This window comes from Nyctereutes procyonoides, unplaced genomic scaffold (genome assembly GCF_905146905.1).
Source record: "Nyctereutes procyonoides isolate TBG_1078 unplaced genomic scaffold, NYPRO_anot_genome, whole genome shotgun sequence".
Lineage (NCBI taxonomy): Eukaryota > Metazoa > Chordata > Mammalia > Carnivora > Canidae > Nyctereutes > Nyctereutes procyonoides.
This window is the reverse complement of record NW_026575137.1, coordinates 10,886,657-10,905,000: the sequence shown is the minus strand read 5'-3', so window position 1 is coordinate 10,905,000 and position 18,344 is coordinate 10,886,657. Positions and strand designations below refer to the sequence as shown.

Sequence of the window (18,344 nt, the reverse complement as noted above, 5' to 3'; positions counted from 1 at the left end):
GCTTCAAGAGCAGGCCCCTTTATGCCTCTCCCTTACTGCACCGCTAACATCCATCCACAATGTTTCTAGCCTCCGTCCCACCTCACCACATCAGATTGCTCAGTAACACATTTATAAATGTTGTAGCAGACCAGTACCGTTGTTCCTGTGTTCAAACTTTTCATTTGGTAATGTAGTTATAAAGGTAAATCATGCAAAAAAAAAAAACAGCAGCAAAAGCCGTAAATCTAATACTGGAATACAGTCCCTATCGGGTATGTAATCTCAAACATAAAAATTTTATCCTGAACTAAAATTGGTATTTAAAAATTAGAAACCCATTTATATTATGAATTTATTATAATAACAAGAGACTACCTGCCAATTGTATGGCGAGGTAGCCAGTTTCTCTTCCCTCCCTGTTAGGAAGTAAAATACTGAAGTTTTCTCTTAAAATGATAGGCCTACAAATAATAAAATAAATGAGCATGCTGCATCTGGATAGCAAGAACAACTGCTAGTGCAAGTGGTCCGAAACATTCACGAGTTGTTGAAGTGCTCACAGTGATCAAGAGGGGTGCATGATTAGTTTAAAAAAAAAAAACTGCTATAGGTTGAACTGCAATAGGACTAAAGTGTTTCAGGATGATACAGATGGAAATATTTGTAGATAATATAGCCTCCTAGATAATAGCTACAAATAATAGCCAACATTTATTGAGTCCTTTCTATATGCTAACTGCTTTGTATGTGTTATTTCATTTACTCTCCCCAACCCTATGAGGTGAATAATACTATTATCCGCCTTTCACCAACCAAACTAAGACTTAGTAGAAGAGTTACTTGCCCAAGGTCATATTTCCAAGTCTGCCAGAATATTGTAAATCTAGATTTAAGCTCTTATATATACCTTTCATATTTAATTGTGACTTTCAACTGTTTGTACCTTTTTACATAGAGTATACCTTTTATTTTTTATAAAAACCATATCTTTAATCAAGATTATAATGTAAGAATAAAGTTGGGGGGAACTAGTAAATGTCTATTAACCTTTGATTAAGATTATTGTATTATAAGGACACCTGGCGGGCTTAGTTGGAAAAGCATGTGACTCTCGGTCTCAAGGTCGTGAGTTTGAGCCCCACAGTAGGTGACGAGATTACTAAAAAATAAATAAACTTTAAAAAGAAAAAGATTATTGTATTATAGCATCAACAGACAGAAGTATTATACAGTCCTTTAAAATTTGTTGTATGAGTTCTTACTGAAATGATGGCATTCTTCTTTTTTTTTTTTTTTGTATTCACTTCTACCTTAAAGCATAGGCAGTTGTATGCATCATGAGATTGTATAACAGACCAGAATATTATGTAAGTTTGGATCCCTAATAGTGTTCATCGGTTTGATAAAGTTTGAGTGTATCTGATTCTCGAAATCGTGAAACTGCGTGAGGGAGGAGAGCCCAAAGAGTATGTTGTGAAAACTCTAGGAGGAAAGAATTTCAAGAGGACAACTTAGCAACCTGCTCTCCTAGAAGGAATTGAAGGAATTGGTACCCAACAGGTCAGGTGTTTCTGGAAGATTAAAAGAGGATTGGAACTGAAAAGGGCCATTGAATTCAGTGATGTGGGCAGTATTGACCTTTGAGGGAAGAAGTTCACTATCGTTGAGGAATATCGAGTCCGGACACAGGCTATTACACCTGGAAGAAGTTTTAAATAGTTCTCTAGACCTCCTTTTTACAGATAAGAAACCTGAGGTTCAGAGAGGTTAAATAGTTTAAAGAGGCAATGCCTAGAGACAGAGGGAACCAGACATAGGGCGAGGGCAGCACCGCCCGGTTAGACTCTAAGCAGTAACTACAGCCTATGATCCTGAGGTTAAGGATTTTCAGAGTAAATACGTTTCTAAAGTTAGAATCTGGCTAAAAAGCTTGTCTTCTAAAACAAGAATCTTTATGGTCTAATGAAGTTATAAAGCTGATGTGAAGCATCTGTGACATACAAACTCTGAAAAGAGTTGATCTTGTTTAGTGTTAGGTGTCCAGGCTGCCCTAGATTCAATTCCAAGCCTCTCCTCCCACTGGGCGTATGACCTTGAGTGAGTTTCTGAAACTCTCAGCCCCTGCTTCTTCATCTATATTGTAAGTATTCAGTAAATGTCAGCTGTTAAATAGAGGTTTTGTGCAGTAACAGTTTGTACCAGTAATCCTGCGCTGGCTTTCCCTGCGCAAGGTGGAAAGGTAGTGGAGATGCTCTGTCAAGCGAATAGTGCGCTCTCTCTCTCTCTCTCTCTCTCTCTCTCTCTCTCTCTCTATATATATATATATATATATATATATATATATATAGTGATCGTTTTGATTATATAACCTTCAGCTCCTGTAGCGAAGGGATATGGTTATTTAACTTACAATGGAACTTCTAGGGAAAAAATTAGAAAGACTCATTAAAATTATCTTTGTTTATAATTCTCAGGTTCTACTTATAATTGTACATATTTTATATTCTTTAAATAAGTGGTTGGTGTAATTTAGAAAAGTGCATGCTCAGCTTTCTCTTGAATATAATGCGGAGCTTTAAATGTCCTAAGTGTGAAGATAGTAAAGTACGAATGTGAATTTTTTTACCTGATAAACTACATCTTTGTCTCAACAATCTTCAACTATGTCCATAGAGGGAAAAAAAATAATTAGCATCACATTTATCCTTCTGTTAGCAACTGTAGAAATAAACTAAACAAAAGTTCTTCTGATACTGACTTTATCTGTACTTAAACTTCATCTGTTTTCTTTTCAGATCAGCAGAAACATTTGAGAAAGAAGATGATCTTGACAGTCTTATTAATGAAATATTTGAAGAACCCAACTTGGACAAAAAACCCGTTGTAAGTTAAGTATTATAAATGTGCAGTAATTCTTTCATTATTTCAAGACATGTTTAGAATAATCTGAAAATGTATAGCATGCACAGGTATCTGTAGTCCTTTGAGTTCTGAAAAATACAATTATTTTAAGGCAATTATTCCACTTAAGAGTTGTAGAAGAAATAAAATATTAAAAACTCTCATTAGGGATCCCTGGGTGGCGCAGCGGTTTAGCGCCTGCCTTTGGCCCAGGGCGCGATCCTGGAGACCCGGGATCGAATCCCACGTCAGGCTCCCGGTGTATGGAGCCTGCTTCTCCCTCTGCCTGTGTCTCTGCCTCTCTCTCTCTCACTGTGTGCCTATCATAAATAAATAAAACAAAAAAAATTTAAAAAAAAAAACTCTCATTAATATGTTTTGCTGTTCATTTCTCAGCAAGAATGAAAAATTTAAAAAGCTATTTAGAGAAGACAGCTCACGGGTAAAGTTGGTTACTTTAATTCTATATTCTAAGAACATTTTTTTAAAAGACCAAAAACAGCTTTTATTATAGAAATGTGTTTAGTATCTCAAATGCAGTGTCATTGCTGTTATCCCATGACCCAGTGGGTAAATTGTTAACATTTTCATGTCTTTAAGTGCTTTTGTACATATCAGCTGTATAAAAAGCTCATAAAACAGTATAACAGCCAGCTGTATATTTACCACCCATAGTGAACATACCTCAATGTCTTGTCATATTTGGATTTTTCTTCTAAAGAAATAAAAATTATAGATCTAGTTTAAGTACTCTCCATAAAAAAATAATAATAATATAAACATTTTAAAAATTAAAAAGTACTCTCCAAATCCTACTCTGCTGCCTTCCTTCCCAGAGGTAATCTGTCCTTTCCATCGATACCTTTATATTTTAATTGTACTTGTATAATCATAAACAATTTGAAATGATGTCTGCCGCAGTTTGTTTATCCACTTCCCTGGTGATAGACATCTAGATTGTTTCCAGTTGTTGCTTTTAAAAACGGTGTTGCATCGGATATCTCCACCTTTTACCTACATACAGGACTTTCTCTAGGATGTAAAAACCTAAGGAAGGAATTGCTAGGTCATAAGGTGTGCTTACCTTCAACTTTTCTACCCTTTGCCAAAATGTTTTCCAAAATGATTATATCATTTCTATTCTTCTCACCAGCAGTGGATGAGAAGCTGTATACTTCAATTTTTACCAGTGTGGTGGGTATAAAATATATTTGTGAGATTTTCACCGGACACCAAATGGAAGTTGAAGTTACAGAGACCACAAAGAAAAAAGAAAATCTAAGAAATAAATAGAATATCAAAGAGGTTCTTTTAAAGGGGGCAGATTAAAGCAAGATAGACTAAAAATCTCTAGTCGGTGGTGGTGGTAAGTACACGGGTGGGAGCCACTTTTATTTTTGTCAGCCAGACTAAAAATCAGATGACTAATAGCTTAAGATCTTTATTTCTCTAAATTTAGCATTTTCAGTTCATAAGCAGGTGGTAAATTAATAAGCTGAATGATGACCTAGGTGATTAACGTGTCAACATAGTAATAAGGCTGTTGAATACTCTGCAAGCAAGCATGCATCATAAATGCTCTTGAATAGCAACGCTGATTTCAGAGTAGAAAAGACCACAGACGTTCTTGTTATTCATGGATCATCTGAACAATTCGGTGTGTCTGTCTGTATGTGAGGAGAAGGAAGAAGAGGAATACTTGGAGGAGAGGGAAGAATTTCTCTGCCCTGACTTTAAGATACACTAATTTGAAATAATAATTCGTACAGTCACGAAGAGGTAAACTTCCATGCGCTTGTTCTGAGCGCTCCCTTCTTTTAGTTATTATATCCCGTTCTCCAGACTGCAAGGGGGAAAACAACCCAAATAAACTTCTGGAGGAGAGCGGGTCTGGGAAACACAGACGGGGTGAGGAAAAGAGGGGTCCGTGCCCACCATCCAGACGGGATCGTGCCTCTGAGAGTACCGCTTCCTCCCCCCGCCTCGCCCCTTCTGTTGAGTGTCTGAAAGCCCCAGAACAACTGCCACCACGTGTGAGCCTGGATGGTACATGGAACGTGTCTCCCCAAATAAAAAGACTCACGCACGTTATTATTTCTCAGACATGCACCAAAAATTTTTCCAGGTCTGTTTAACATCAAATAAAAAGGTTAAGCAAATAGTAAAATGAAATATTTTTGCCTCCATTAAATTTCTTCACCTACTAGATAAAATGAAGGCATGTCTCTGCATAGTTTAAATTGCCTTTTCTCCAACTTCCTTCCTTTCCTTGGCGGTGGTCCTAGTATGCGGTTGGTTTATGTTGTTTGGTACCATATACCAGTTAACACTTAATAAATGCTTCCTAATGATGATGGTGTTATGTAACCATATAGGAACTACTGTATGCTTGCGCCTAGGTAGTTCTCCAATTTCCCTTGAATGTCTATTGCTCGATACCATTCCATTTGATCAAAATTAATATTCCTGAAGTTACCCAGGAGTTTGGTTAGTTTATTTCTTGTTCAGGTGAGTACCCTTCACAGCCTTTAAAAATGAGTCTGAGTTGTTTTTTTTTTTTTCCCCTCCTCAATTGAATTTTTCCAGGATGAAGTTTTAAATAGCAGATCCTTCATATTAAATCACTGGACTTAGTATTAACTGAAGAGTTATAAAGTGACTCTAAATTTTTGCATGCTAATAACAGCAATATATCAGTTCCCTAGACTAAAAGCTAGCGGAGTAATTTATAAATTCCTCGGGGAGGTCTACTTCCCTTTTGCCTTTAAAAGGTCTTGATCACTGTTTCTTTTATTTCAGAAACTTTAAAATCATACAAAATTTTTATTGAAGCCATTTGCAAAATACTCTCATTATAAAATAAAGAATATTTTCATGTTAGAATTCTCCATAAGTTACCCTTGGCCTTTTATTGTTTTGTTTTGTTTTGTTTTTTTAACAGAAATTAAAATCTAAATCTTCATGTAACCCATCTGTCAGAGCTTCCACTCAAAGTCTTGGTAAGAGGTAAGTTGAGATTGCTTTAGTGAATCACACACGCTAGTGAGCAAACGCTAAGCAAAGTCTAGTAAATTTAGTGTTTAAACAACAGTGACGTTGAACAACAAAGCACTGGCTGGCTTTCAGGAGAAAGACCGATAGCAGTATCTTCCCTGTCCTTAAGGCCTGTGATCCCTTAGTGTAGAACTTGAATGGAAGATTATTGCTATTGTAAATAATTTTCTGCCATGAAAAAAAAAAAAGTGTGAACAGTTTCTTAGAATTAACGTTCTGTTATATTCTTCAGTGTTTAGTTTGTCCCTTGTATTATTTGGCAAACACGTTTTTCTGTGACTCATGTTAACTTCTTGAGTGTTCTGAATGTACAGGTTATATCCAATAATGCAGTGATCCTGGAGTAAATGGCTCTCCTCTGAAATAATTGGCCTGCTTGGAAAAATATACAGTTTGATTATAAGAATATAGAGTCAACGAGGTCAAATTAACTTCTCATATTTTTTTTTTGTCGTATTTTTTTTTTCCTTCCGTCTGCTGAACTGTCTAGTTGCAGCCCAGTGTACCTTGGTGGGAGCACTGCCCCTTGTGGCATTGGAACAAATACTTCACAGAGGTATTGATTCTTCACAGAAATTGATTCTGTCTCTCTCGGGGCGCCTGGGTGGCTCCGTCCGTTAAGCGTCCAACTCTTGGTTTGGCTCAGGTCATGATCTCAGGGTCGGTGAGACCGATCGAGACCGATCGAGGCCTGTGTTGGGCATCCTTGCCCAGCATGGAGCCTGCTTAAGAGCTCTCCTCCCTCTGCCCCGCCCCACACACAGGCACACTCTCTCTCTCTCAGTCCCTCTCTCAAAAATTAAAAAGATAAAAAATGGCCTCTAAGGTGGTCCATTCTGGTTGACTTTCAAAGAGTAAATATTTCATGAAGATTTTCTTTTATATAGTACCTTCTTACATGTACTTTGAATGGGTTCTAGCATAGAAGCATCTCACTCCAGATGGAAATTAAGTCGACAACATAATGGCCTATTTTATAAGATCCTAGCACATAATACTGATCCATGAGTATTTGCCAATTTGATCCATCAAACCCCTTCCTGCTTTGTGCACAGCTACAGGACGACAAAACACGTACTGTTTGCACATGTATACATAGGTAAATGTGTATATTCACGGGTCTCTTCTCCCTCACCATGACAAAGATACCCTCATCATCCAACCTCTTCCTAACACAGATCTGCACCCACAGAAAGAGAAGCATATACCAGTTCACGTGCACATAAAACATTTTATGTGTGAAATACTTTCTGCTGTCTGGAGCACATTTTTATATATGCTTATTAGTTCAGCTCCACAGGAAAAAAAAAACGAAGCAAATAGAGCAAGACTTTTTAACCCCATTTTAGAAATGAGGAAATCGAGACACTGGTGTTAAATTCATTGAACACATATTAATTAACCACCTGCTTGCTGGGTCCTACATCATACATAATGTGAAGGGAAAGTGCAGGGTACGATAAGCACAGATAATTAGCACACACACACACACACACACACACACACCCGGCCCGAATATGAAGGATTAGGGAATGCTTTCCCAAGCAAAGAACATTTCATCAGACTGCAGGATGAAAAATGAATAGCAAAGAGGGGAAATCATGAGAGCCAGGGGGCACGCAGTGTTGGATGATCCCTGAGCTGGAGTAGCAGAGGGCAGCCAGGTGAACTGGAGAAGAGCCAGTGGGGGGAAGAATGGCTCTTGATGGGGCTGCAGAGGTAGTTGAGGGACATTTCGTTTGGGGTCCTGTAGTCCTCTGGAGGACTTCAGAAAAAGTATGTCATATGCAGAGGAAGCCATTGGTTGTTTGAGGCGGGGGGGGGGGGTGTTTTTGGCAGTTGGGATAGCAATCCTGTATGTGTTTCTGAGAAAAGTCACTTTGGCTGCTGAATGGAAAATGGATTGGAATTTGGAGGGGCAAGACAGGAGAGGAGTCAGCAGGCAGTAGTTAGAGTGCTCCAGCAAAGAGACCGCGACGGTAGCTGGGACCTGAGTAGTGACAGTGGCCGTAGGGAAAACGTGTCATGTTTGCACCATTTAGAATCTAGAAGGGCTTTAAATGGGTTTAAATGGCTACGGGAACTAAAAGAGAGTGTTCCAAGTAATGTGCCTTCCTGAGGTCGCGTAAATTATCTCAAACCTAGGTCTCAAATGGGCAGCTTGTCCCTGGCCCCCGTCCTTCCTAGGATACCAGTTAACAGGGCCGCGTGGTGTTTGCAGGAGGGGAGAAGCTCAGCTGTTTCTGCTGTTCTGCTGTCGTGGCTGCTGTTTTTCCCAGCTGTCCACACGGCAAGGCTTCTTAGACCACTGTGTAGACCGGACAGGAGTTGACGGAGACCCCAGACTATTGGGGGCATTCCCATCATGAACACCTTAAAAATGGTAAAGATTGTGTGTATTAACTGGACAAAAGGACAACGCTGTTGGTGCCACCCTCGTATTTGCTCTGCCTCCACATTTTGGAAGAATCCTGACAACTTCCCTTTCACTAGAATCGTGCCCTTTTTTAGATATCCTCTTGTTAGGTAGGTACGGGAGAGAAATATAGTTAAGCCCTGACTATGAGCACTGACTTCCATGCCCAGGGCATAAAGGAAATGGAGTCTGTTCTGCCTATTTTCTATGTGTTTTATTTGTTTGATTTCTAGATAAAGCTCTGGTTTGGGAGTACTGCTGAACGATTTTAGGGTGTGAGGACTTGAGTCCTTTACGCAGTTGGGGGGAAGGAGAGTGGGTAGTAGTAGCAGGAAGCGTGGTGGCATTAATAAGGTATAGATAAAATCAAGGCGTTACTTTCAAGCCATATCGAATTTTACTCTGCTGTTTTTTGAACTACTCGTAAGACTGGATTATTCCACGCACTGCTACTAATTATGGTCTAATAGAGTGAATCGTAGCAGCAGAATGATTTCTTAGCTGCAAGTTAGTTTTATTTTTCTCACAGGGCAGTGTTTGTAGGAAAATGTAGTAGTGTGACTAGATTTGAATAAACTACTAAATTTTAAATTAAATTAAAAAGCTGTATTTAACATTATGGTTGAGATTTTACACATACCAAACATCAGGAAATTCGAAATTATAGTTCCCACACCAGCAGTAATTTAGCCAAATTGCACATATGTATTAAGGCATTAAAGTTAACACTCTGTGCGATCATGTAATAAACTACATATGCATAAGAAAGCAAGTTACAGCAGCTTTGGGAACCATCATTTTGCATTTCCTGAGTCGTGCATTCAAAATCCAAGTTCAAATGTGTACAAATGTAATTGTGTTGGATTTCCATATGTACAAATACAACTCTATAAATTGCTGAGTCTGAGGGAAAATATGGAGTTGTTTATGAGACTTGTATAGATTTTGAGTGTTTAGTTATTTTTAATAATGATTTTTAAAACAAAAAGCATCTATTTTCAAAGAAATCTTCAGGCCAAAAAATAATTGCGATTTTGAAGTTAACCGTATCTGAATGTTAGAGGGAAATAGGTAAAAAAGTTCTCATGATGGGGTGTTTTAGTTATGTTTTTATTGAAGAATTGAGTGCTTATTTCTTAAAAATTAAATTTGAGAATGTATAAAGAGAAAGATAATAATCTTTTCTCTTCTCCTTTCCCACTACCCCTGAGGTAGCCAGTGTTGACTGCATAGTATATAACCTTCCACATTTGCCTCCATGTTCTTACAAACATACAAACACCTACACAGGAAATTTTTTTGGTTGTTTTTACAAAAATAGGTTTATGCTGTATATGCTGGCTGGGTACCTTGCTTCGGACATCCCTCTAAGTCACTAGATGAATCTAATTCTCTTTACCAGCTGTCTAATAATCCGTAGTATAAATAGACTGCATGTTATTCAGCCTTTTCCCTTTTTAATAGGTATCCAAGTGATATCCTGGTTTTTTTGCCACTTCAGCAATTCTGCAGTGCAGTAAAAATTCTTGAGATAAAGGCTTCTAGACTGATGTTTTTATTTATATGTAATAGGTTCCAAAAAAAAATGGGGTTGCTGGAGCAACAGCTAGGGATTATTTTAATTTCAAAATAGTGCTAACCTAAGGTTTTTCCCGAAAGGTTATAGGAATTCACATAGCCACCAGGAATGTCTGAGAGTGCTAATTTTTGTTGACCTAATTGGTTAAAACATTTATTTTGTGGTTGCTTTAAATTTTCATTGTGTTATATTTTAACCATTTAACAACCAGTGTGGCAGGCACGGTTATAAGCACCTTACCAATGTCAACTCAGCAGATCCTCAGAACAATTCTATGAGGCATATAGGTATTATTATTCCCTCCCATTTTACAGATGGGGAAACTGAGTCACAAAGCGGTTACCTGACTATAGTTACACAGCTAGTAAATAGTGGAATCACATTTGAACCTAGGCAGTCGGTCTGCACAGTCTGTGCTCTTAACGGCTATTCCGTGATGCCTGTATTAGAGCAATGGAATATATTTTAAGTTTTGTTATCATTTGTAAGCACTCCTGGTGTATAGTATGAGTATTTGACTGTGTGTTGAAAACATTTTCTCCCACTGTGTCACTGGTCTTTTCGCTTTGTTTTTGGTATGTTAAAACCTCTTATCGAAGGGCCTGAGTGGCTCTGTCGGTTCAGCATCTGACTCTTGGTTTCAGCTCAGGTCAAGATCTCATGGGTCGTGCAACAGAGCCCCACATCAGGCTTGGTGCTCAGTGGGGAGTCTGCTCGAAGATTTTTCTGCCCCCCTCCCCGTCTACGTGTGCATATGTGCAGGCGCATGCTCACTCACTCACGCACCCACTTTCTCTCTCTCTCTCTCTATGTGATAGAGGCACCCCTGAAAATTTCAGTAGGAAGGGAAGCAATTTAAGTGCCTTAAGTGGAGATCTCCCTCAGACCCAATTTGAAAACCATTGAACTAAAAGATGTGCACATCCCTTTTGTTCTGTATCTGTACAATGTGCAGGTGCGCACATGCATGTATAGAAAATGTACATAAAATATATATAACAAATATATCGGTGCGTGAGAGCTTAGAGCTTAGTAAAATAGCTTTGCACAGAAATTTAACCTGAGGACTTTTACCTGAAAGATGCATAATCCGTCCTTTCATAAAACATTAATGTTTACTGCTCTGTTGTTTACTCGGTAATCTGTAGTATGGGGTGTATCCTATGAATAATTTCATATTTTCATATTTAGACAGCTACTAATCTTTAACATACTGTTCTTTTTCTCTGAACAGAGCCTGTGACCGCCTGCGCTGTGTAGCGTGTGATTTCAGGGTAGTCAGCTACGACGACTGTATGTGGGACCAGTCATGCGATTATCTGTTTTTCAGGTATGTGTACAAAGAACTTCACCCCGTGGAAAAAACGTACCGCGTACACTTTGTATTTTGCTATACCATCTCTCGACGGGCTTGGCAGGACGATGGCCCCCACCTGCATACCTCCCTCATCTCCTCCTCTCCATCTGTCTGCTGTCAGCCTCGGTGTGTGTAGGGGGGTGACTTCCAGACGGGAGTATCGTGACAGCCTTCTCACGGTTCTTCTGCCTACAGTCACTTCTTTCAGGCCACCCTTCTCTTGCTGAGAACAAATGCATAACCCTGAGCGTGCCATGCTCTCACCCTAAATTCTTCCCCTTACAGAATCGTGTCCGGGTTCCTTAGGACAGCATCCAGGACCCTCCACCGTCCAGCCCCCATCTGTCTGTGACCCAGCTTGTCCTTGCACGGTTTACTTTTCACCTTCACAAGAGTCCAGCTGCATCAGAGTACCCAGTACTGCCACTCCCTGTGACGGTGCAAGCTCTTCCCTTGCACTGGGAAAGGACACCTTCCCACCACCCCACCCTTTCGTAACCTAAGACCTGGCCTGTCCCTCAGGGTGTACAGTTCACTGCACATCTTCCATGATCCCCTCGCCACTCTGTCAACTTGGGAGTGAATTCATCATATGTGTCCAGGGCACTTTGTACCGCTTCTAGCACTCACTGGAATCCAAGATTGAAAATCTCGGGTTGGTATGTGTCTGCCTCCCTCCTTGTGGTCAGGATAATGTCTTTTTTTTTTAAGATTTATTTTTATTTATTTATGATAGACATAGAGAGAGAGAGAGAGAGGCAGAGACACAGGCAGAGGGAGAAGCAGGCTCCATGCAGGGAGCCCACGCGGGACTCGATCCCAGGACTCCAGGATCGCGCTCTGGGCCAAAGGCAGGCGCTAAGCCACTGAGCCACCCAGGGATCCCCAGGATAGTGTCTTACTGGTATTTTTGCAGTTTATACATTCTTATACACTCACTCCATACCCAATTTTAAGATGTTGTAAGTTTTAAAAATGAATCTGAATTGTACATTATATGGGGCACCTGGATGGCTCAGTCAATTAAGCATCCGACTCTTAATTTCGGCTCAGGTCTTGATCTCGAAGTCATGAGTTCAAGCCCTGCGTTGGGCTCTGTGCTGGGCGTGGAGCCTACTTAAAAAACAAACAAATACATAAGTAAATAAACAAGTAAAAATAGGCTATAAATCATGCTTCACATTTTCAAATAAAAATGAAGAGCTAAAAATTAATGAAGTGTATATATCATGCATTTTTAACCCCCCCCCCATTGCCCAGACCTAGGCCTAAACAAGAATTATATTTTCTAATACAAGCAACCAGAATATGCATCTCTCTCTAGAAGCATAAAGAAAAAGGTGAGAGTCTGTGTTCCACACCTCATCTGGCAGCCGTTCTCTTGTAAATCCACAGGAGTCTCCACTTCATGAATCGTTTTTTAAAACTCTTTCATATCAAACCACTTTGAAAAATCCCGTGAAAACTTTGAGACCTCTCCCACACATACAGAAAAATTCAAATATACAAATTCATGGAAAAATTACAGCTTGCGAGGTTTCACATTTCCCAGCCCAAATGAAGCCTAATGCAGTCCCAAACACTCAGGTCAGGTTAGCCTATATTTAATCCCAGAGTTGGAAAGGTTAGCTTTTGATTTCATGTCTGTTTTGCCATTTCTGACTCCTCTCCATCGTCTTTCTGTCCTAACTTCTGGTTAATGTAATGAGTGGTCAGTAATCCCCCCGTGTCACCAGTGGGAACCATCAATTTTTATACCACGAGCATAGAATAATAGGTGCATATCACATCAGTGCTGTGCTGAGCCCTCTGTGCCTGGGTGGAGGGAGGGAAAAGAGTGAGGTGTTGGGGGGGGGGCTAGGAAGTGGAAGATTTTCACATCCAGTGGCCCAGCTGTGTGAATGAGGATGCGATGGGCTGAAAGGAAGGAGCAGAGAGAAGATGAAGCCCTTGAGGAGGGTGAGGGGTGGTGCTAGCTAAGGAAAGCACAAGTGGGTGGTCACCAAAGAAGGCAAGATAAAAGGCAGACGGGGGGGGGGGGGTATTTATTTTTAGTGGTGTCGGTCCGCGCATTGGCTCGTCCTTAGAAATGCGTATCCTAGCTTTGATAAGTTCTGCAATTTTCAAAAAGTAGTATAAGCTGTAACTTGATCATCCTGCAAAAATAGCTAAATAAAATGCTTTTATTTTTCCTACTAAATCATTTTCTTAATGGGAAATTATTTTTCTAAGCTTTTAAGATACATGCTTCCTAAAAAACATTTGAAGTGCATTAATCGGTTTTCTGGCTATCCATGACTCCCCGACTCATAAAATCTCTAATTAAGGATTCAGTCAGGTGTTAAACTTGTCACCGTATATTGCAGATTGAATAAAGAAGGTTTAGTTTTCATTTGTGGAGTATTTTTCTTTCCGATAAAGCTTAGCTTATCCATTTCTCCCCCCAGATTACTGTAACGCTGAGGTGGTCAGAGTCTCAGTTTCCTGAAATCAAACGGTTCCCCTGGAAAATCTCTTAGTTTTTGTTAGGTTCAAAACCTAAATTATGCCTGGATTCTGTACAGCACGGAGTGTGGTGCCCAGTGGCCACCAGAGGGCACCTTGTAGCCTGCCTCCTGTCGCAGTGACCTCAAAAGTAACAGCACTTTGGGTCTCTTTTTAATATGCATACTTTATTTCATCATTTTGCTTTGTGTTTTTTCATCATTTCACTTTGAATTTTCCCCTTTTCTTCTGTCCTGGAACAGTTGCGTAAATCCAGTACATGGATTATCGTGAAAATCATGAATTTCAGTTTGTGAAACTTGAATGGACCCCTGTAGTCTTTGTTACAGTAGCATCAGGTCTGATGGTTCTCATTTTTTATGATGCTGTTCCTGCCCACTCATTTAATTATCTTCACATTATTGACGTTTAAGGCAGGATCGACATTTATTCTGTGGCTAATAGTATATCTGGCTGGTAAATAAGTCTATCATTGAAACGAGTGAAAGATACAGCATCAGTTCAACAAATAGAAGCAACAGGTACTTTTTATCTAGAAGTGAAGAATTGCTACAGGTAATGCATCAGAAGCCTGTTGTCTCTATTCTCTCTCTCTCTTTTTTTAAGATTTTATTTATTTACCCATGAGAGACACAGAGAGAGAGGGGGGCGGTAGAGGCAGAGACCCAGGCAGAGGGAGAAGCAGGCTCCATGCAGGGAGCCCGACGTGGGACTTGATCCCGGGTCACCGGGGTCACGCCCTGGGCCGGGGACAGACGCTCAACCGCTGAGCCCCCCGGGGTGCCCTATCTTTATGCTCTTATCTGCCCCTCACTGGCCGTATTGCAGGCTTTTAGAATAAGGTGAGGTGAGGATCTGAGGTGGGAGATGAACCAGCATCCCTGCCGGTCCTCTCGTATCATCTCTGTAGGACCACCCCATAGTTCTTCACGCAGCCTTTTAGTCCGTTGTGCTGTGGCAGCAGCTTTAATAAACAGGCCCAGAGGACGGCCACACGGAAGTGCTGGACCCCAAGGAAACAGCATCGGGAAGAACACGGAAGCCCGTCCCCTGGTGTCGGGTGCGAGGACGAGGTTGTGTAGTGCTCAGCTGTTGTCAAGACAGGAAAACAAAGCAGTGAGAACTTTGTTTTTTTTTTTTAAGTCCTTCAGCTCTGAGCAAAGCCAGAACTAAATGAGCACAGCCAGAGCCAGAGCAAATGTGCTAAAGTTTCCATTCTTTATCACTAGGAACAACATGCCGGAGTTCCAGAAATTAAGAACGAAGCTGGTAAAGAAGCCAGGAGCCCGGGCCTATGCCTGCCAGTGTAGCTGGAGGACCGCCGAAGCCCTGACTGCCCTGCAGGCCGATCCTCAGCTCCGCTGGGTGTGCGGCAGGCACTAAGGGCGCGGAGCCGGGCGCCCGGCTGTCCTGCTCCCGGCTGTCCTCCCGGCTGTCCTGCTCCCGGCTGTCCTCCTGGCTGTCCTGCTCCCGGCTGTCCTCCTCCCGGCTGTCCTGCTCCCGGCTGTCCTCCTGGCTGTCCTGCTCCCGGCGGTCCTGCTCCCGGCTGTCCTCCCGGCTGTCCTGCTCCCGGCTGTCCTCCCGGCTGTCCTGCTCCCGGCTGTCCTCCTCCCGGCTGTCCTGCTCCTGGCTGTCCTCCTGGCTGTCCTGCTCCCGGCTGTCCTGCTCCCGGCTGTCCTCCTCCTGGCTGTCCTCCCGGCTGTCCTGCTCCCGGCTGTCCTGCTCCCTGCTGTCCTCCTCCCGGCTGTCCTGCTCCCGGCTGTCCTCCTGGCTGTCCTGCTCCCGGCTGTCCTGCTCCCGGCTGTCCTCCTCCTGGCTGTCCTCCCGGCTGTCCTGCTCCCGGCTGTCCTGCTCCCTGCTGTCCTGCTCCCGGCTGTCCTGCTCCCTGCTGTCCTCCTCCCGGCTGTCCTGCTCCCGGCTGTCCTCCTCCCGGCTGTCCTCCTCCCGGCTGTCCTCCCGGCTGTCCTGCTCCTGGCTGTCCTCCTCCCGGCTGTCCTCCTCCCGGCTGTCCTCCCGGCTGTCCTCCTCCCGGCTGTCCTCCCGGCTGTCCTGCTCCCAGCTGTCCTGCTCCCGGCTGTCCTCCCGGCTGTCCTCCTCCCGGCTGTCCTGCTCCCGGCTGTCCTCCTCCCGGCTGTCCTCCTCCCGGCTGTCCTGCTCCCGGCTGTCCTCCCGGCTGTCCTCCTCCCGGCTGTCCTGCTCCCGGCTGTCCTCCTCCCGGCTGTCCTCCTCCCGGCTGTCCTGCTCCCGGCTGTCCTCCTCCCGGCTGTCCTGCTCCCGGCTGTCCTCCTGGCTTTCCTGCTCCTGGCTGTCCTGCTCCCGGCTGTCCTGCTCCCGGTTGTCCTCCTCCCGGCTGTCCTGCTCCCGGCTGTCCTCCTCCCGGCTGTCCTGCTCCCGGCTGTCCTGCTCCCGGCTGTCCTGCTCCCGGCTGTCCTCCTGGCTGTCCTGCTCCTGGCTGTCCTGCTCCCGGCTGTCCTGCTCCCGGTTGTCCTCCTCCCGGCTGTCCTGCTCCCGGCTGTCCTCCTCCCGGCTGTCCTGCTCCCGGCTGTCCTCCTCCCGGCTGTCCTGCTCCCGGCTGTCCTCCTCCCGGCTGTCCTGCTCCCGGCTGTCCTGCTCCCGGCTGTCCTCCTGGCTGTCCTGCTCCCGGCTGTCCTGCTCCCGGCTGTCCTCCTCCCGGCGGTCCTGCTCCCGTGGGGCGAGGTGCACGGCAGTAGCGCGCCCCTGGAGACGGGCCGGAAATCCCCCTCATGACTCCACACGATGGATTCCCAAAGACCAGGTGGACGGGGAGACCACGTGCTTTCACGCTTTGAATTCCTTGTTTTTGCCGCGGGGCCATTTTACTTAGGAAGGAAGGACGCAAGGCGTCACACGCCCGGCCGGCCCGTCTCCTCTTACGTGGGACATTCCTTCCACGCTTCACACCGATACGTAGCGGCCACCGGTCAGCAGGTGCAGGAGCAGCGCCCGCTGACACACTGGGCCACCGACCTTCACCTCCAGCCCTCGGAGAGGGTAGAGCCCGGAGCCGGGCAGCGAGACCCGTGAGGGGCTGTGAACATCGTCTCCTCCAGCCAAAGATCGAACTCAGGCGGGCGTCACCATGATGAGCGGCCACTGGGGCTGCAGGTGGGTGGGTGTCCGCATCTCGCCCCGCCTCCCTAACTCCAAGTGACACTGTGCACAGGTGATGAGCGTGTACTTAGTTTTAGCTTCTCTCTTCTCCTTGGGTTCATGCCTATATCAATAGTCTGCTATTTTAGTAAATATTCACTTACATGCAAAAAACTTTTTTCGATGTCCCTAAAACCACAAGGAAAAAAATCTGAACATGAATAAATCCTTACTGGATTTTTTCCCCCAAGTGCTTTTCTCGCCTTTGGTGCCCACCATTCCACCAAGCGAACAGCGAGTAATCTCTCTCCGCAGGCGGCCTGTTGCCCGACGTACTGGTAGAGGAGCCGTGAGGAGACAGAGCGGAGGGCGACGGGCAGGGAGCGTGTCGTGCTGCTCCTCGACGGCGCTGAGCCTGGAGGGGCTCGACGGTAGTGGCGCGAGGAAGTCAGTTACCTGGACGTCACCAGGTCCCTGGTAACTCGGGGCTTCCCAGCCCTCCGAGCCTCCCTCCTGCCCGCGTCCTGCCCGCGTGCGAGGGGAAGCTCTAATGTGGGGCCCACGCCGTGGCCCAGGGGGTACCCAGAGCCAGGGCGGGATCGCTTAGTCCTGTGCCCACCCCGTCCAGTCCCCCCCACTGGCACGACGAGGCTGAGCCCCTAAACCCGTCTCCTGACCGAGGCGCACCTGCTCACCTGTGCGCCGGCTCTCGGCAGCCCAGCCCGGCAGCAGCGCCGTGGCCCCTTGCTGGCACACGCTTAGGTTTCTGTACTGACGCCAGGTACACATTTTTACCTTTGAATAAAAATGTTTTCCTCTCCAAGATTTTACCTCCGTGTAATTTTATGAGAAGCGAAGTGATTTGATGGAGGAACCCTTCGTCACAACGATGTTTTCCTTTTATCCAAATGAGCGAATTTACCAAACCGTCAATTTGGCGATATTCTCTTCTCTTTTACCATTGCATAACCACCCTACACGTCGCGTACGCTGCTCACGTTTGGCGTCCCGCGACCCAATTCCCCAAGGCCAGAAGTGTACACGTGGGTTCACGTTTTTGTCGGCAATTTATAAGCTTTTCCATTTCGCTGTACACTTTCTAACCTAGAATGTAGAAAGAATATTATGTCTCTATGCAAATGGGTAAATTATTACCAGTTGTAATTTAAGCCAAAACGCAGCTATCTTAGGAAGAGAGCAGAAGGTTACGGTCTCTGATGAACTGGAATTCTCAAATGCAGAGCATAAAACTTTTAAGAGGTTTTGCGTGTTTGTTCTCAATATCTGTGATAATTTTCTCCCTTAGCAATGACCTGTTCTTCGTCAAGCGAGGTAGCTGCTTTCTCTGAACTGCATTATACTCTGAGACACTTGTCCTGCCTAGAAGTGAGTAAACAATAAATAGTTTTCTTCTGTTATCCACTTTTTTTCACTTGATG

General features: G+C 44.0%; 1 protein-coding gene and 1 long non-coding RNA gene across 4 annotated transcripts in view; both read left to right on the top strand.

The window, feature by feature from the left end:
• The window catches only part of CFAP418 (cilia and flagella associated protein 418), an 18,486-nt gene extending 3,172 nt beyond the window's left edge, over nucleotides 1-15,314 (top strand). Inside the window, exons 2-6 of one of the 3 annotated variants that reach the window (XM_055303455.1) lie at nucleotides 2,778-2,865; nucleotides 5,825-5,889; nucleotides 6,428-6,493; nucleotides 11,167-11,262; nucleotides 15,024-15,314. In XM_055303455.1, the coding sequence (XP_055159430.1) occupies nucleotides 2,778-2,865; nucleotides 5,825-5,889; nucleotides 6,428-6,493; nucleotides 11,167-11,262; nucleotides 15,024-15,177 (469 nt within the window). In that variant the 3' untranslated portion in view covers nucleotides 15,178-15,314. Of the gene's footprint in view, nucleotides 1-2,777; nucleotides 2,866-5,824; nucleotides 5,890-6,427; nucleotides 6,494-11,166; nucleotides 11,263-11,574; nucleotides 13,090-15,023 lie in introns of those variants that run through there. The other 2 variants (XM_055303457.1, XM_055303456.1) reach the window with 2 other exon arrangements.
• A 1,070-nt stretch (nucleotides 15,315-16,384) lies between these two features.
• Nucleotides 16,385-17,735, top strand: LOC129495752 (uncharacterized). Its single transcript, XR_008661606.1, has 2 exons — nucleotides 16,385-16,920; nucleotides 17,221-17,735. It is a non-coding gene; the product is annotated as an uncharacterized LOC129495752 (long non-coding RNA).
• Nucleotides 17,736-18,344: the final 609 nt, after the last annotated feature.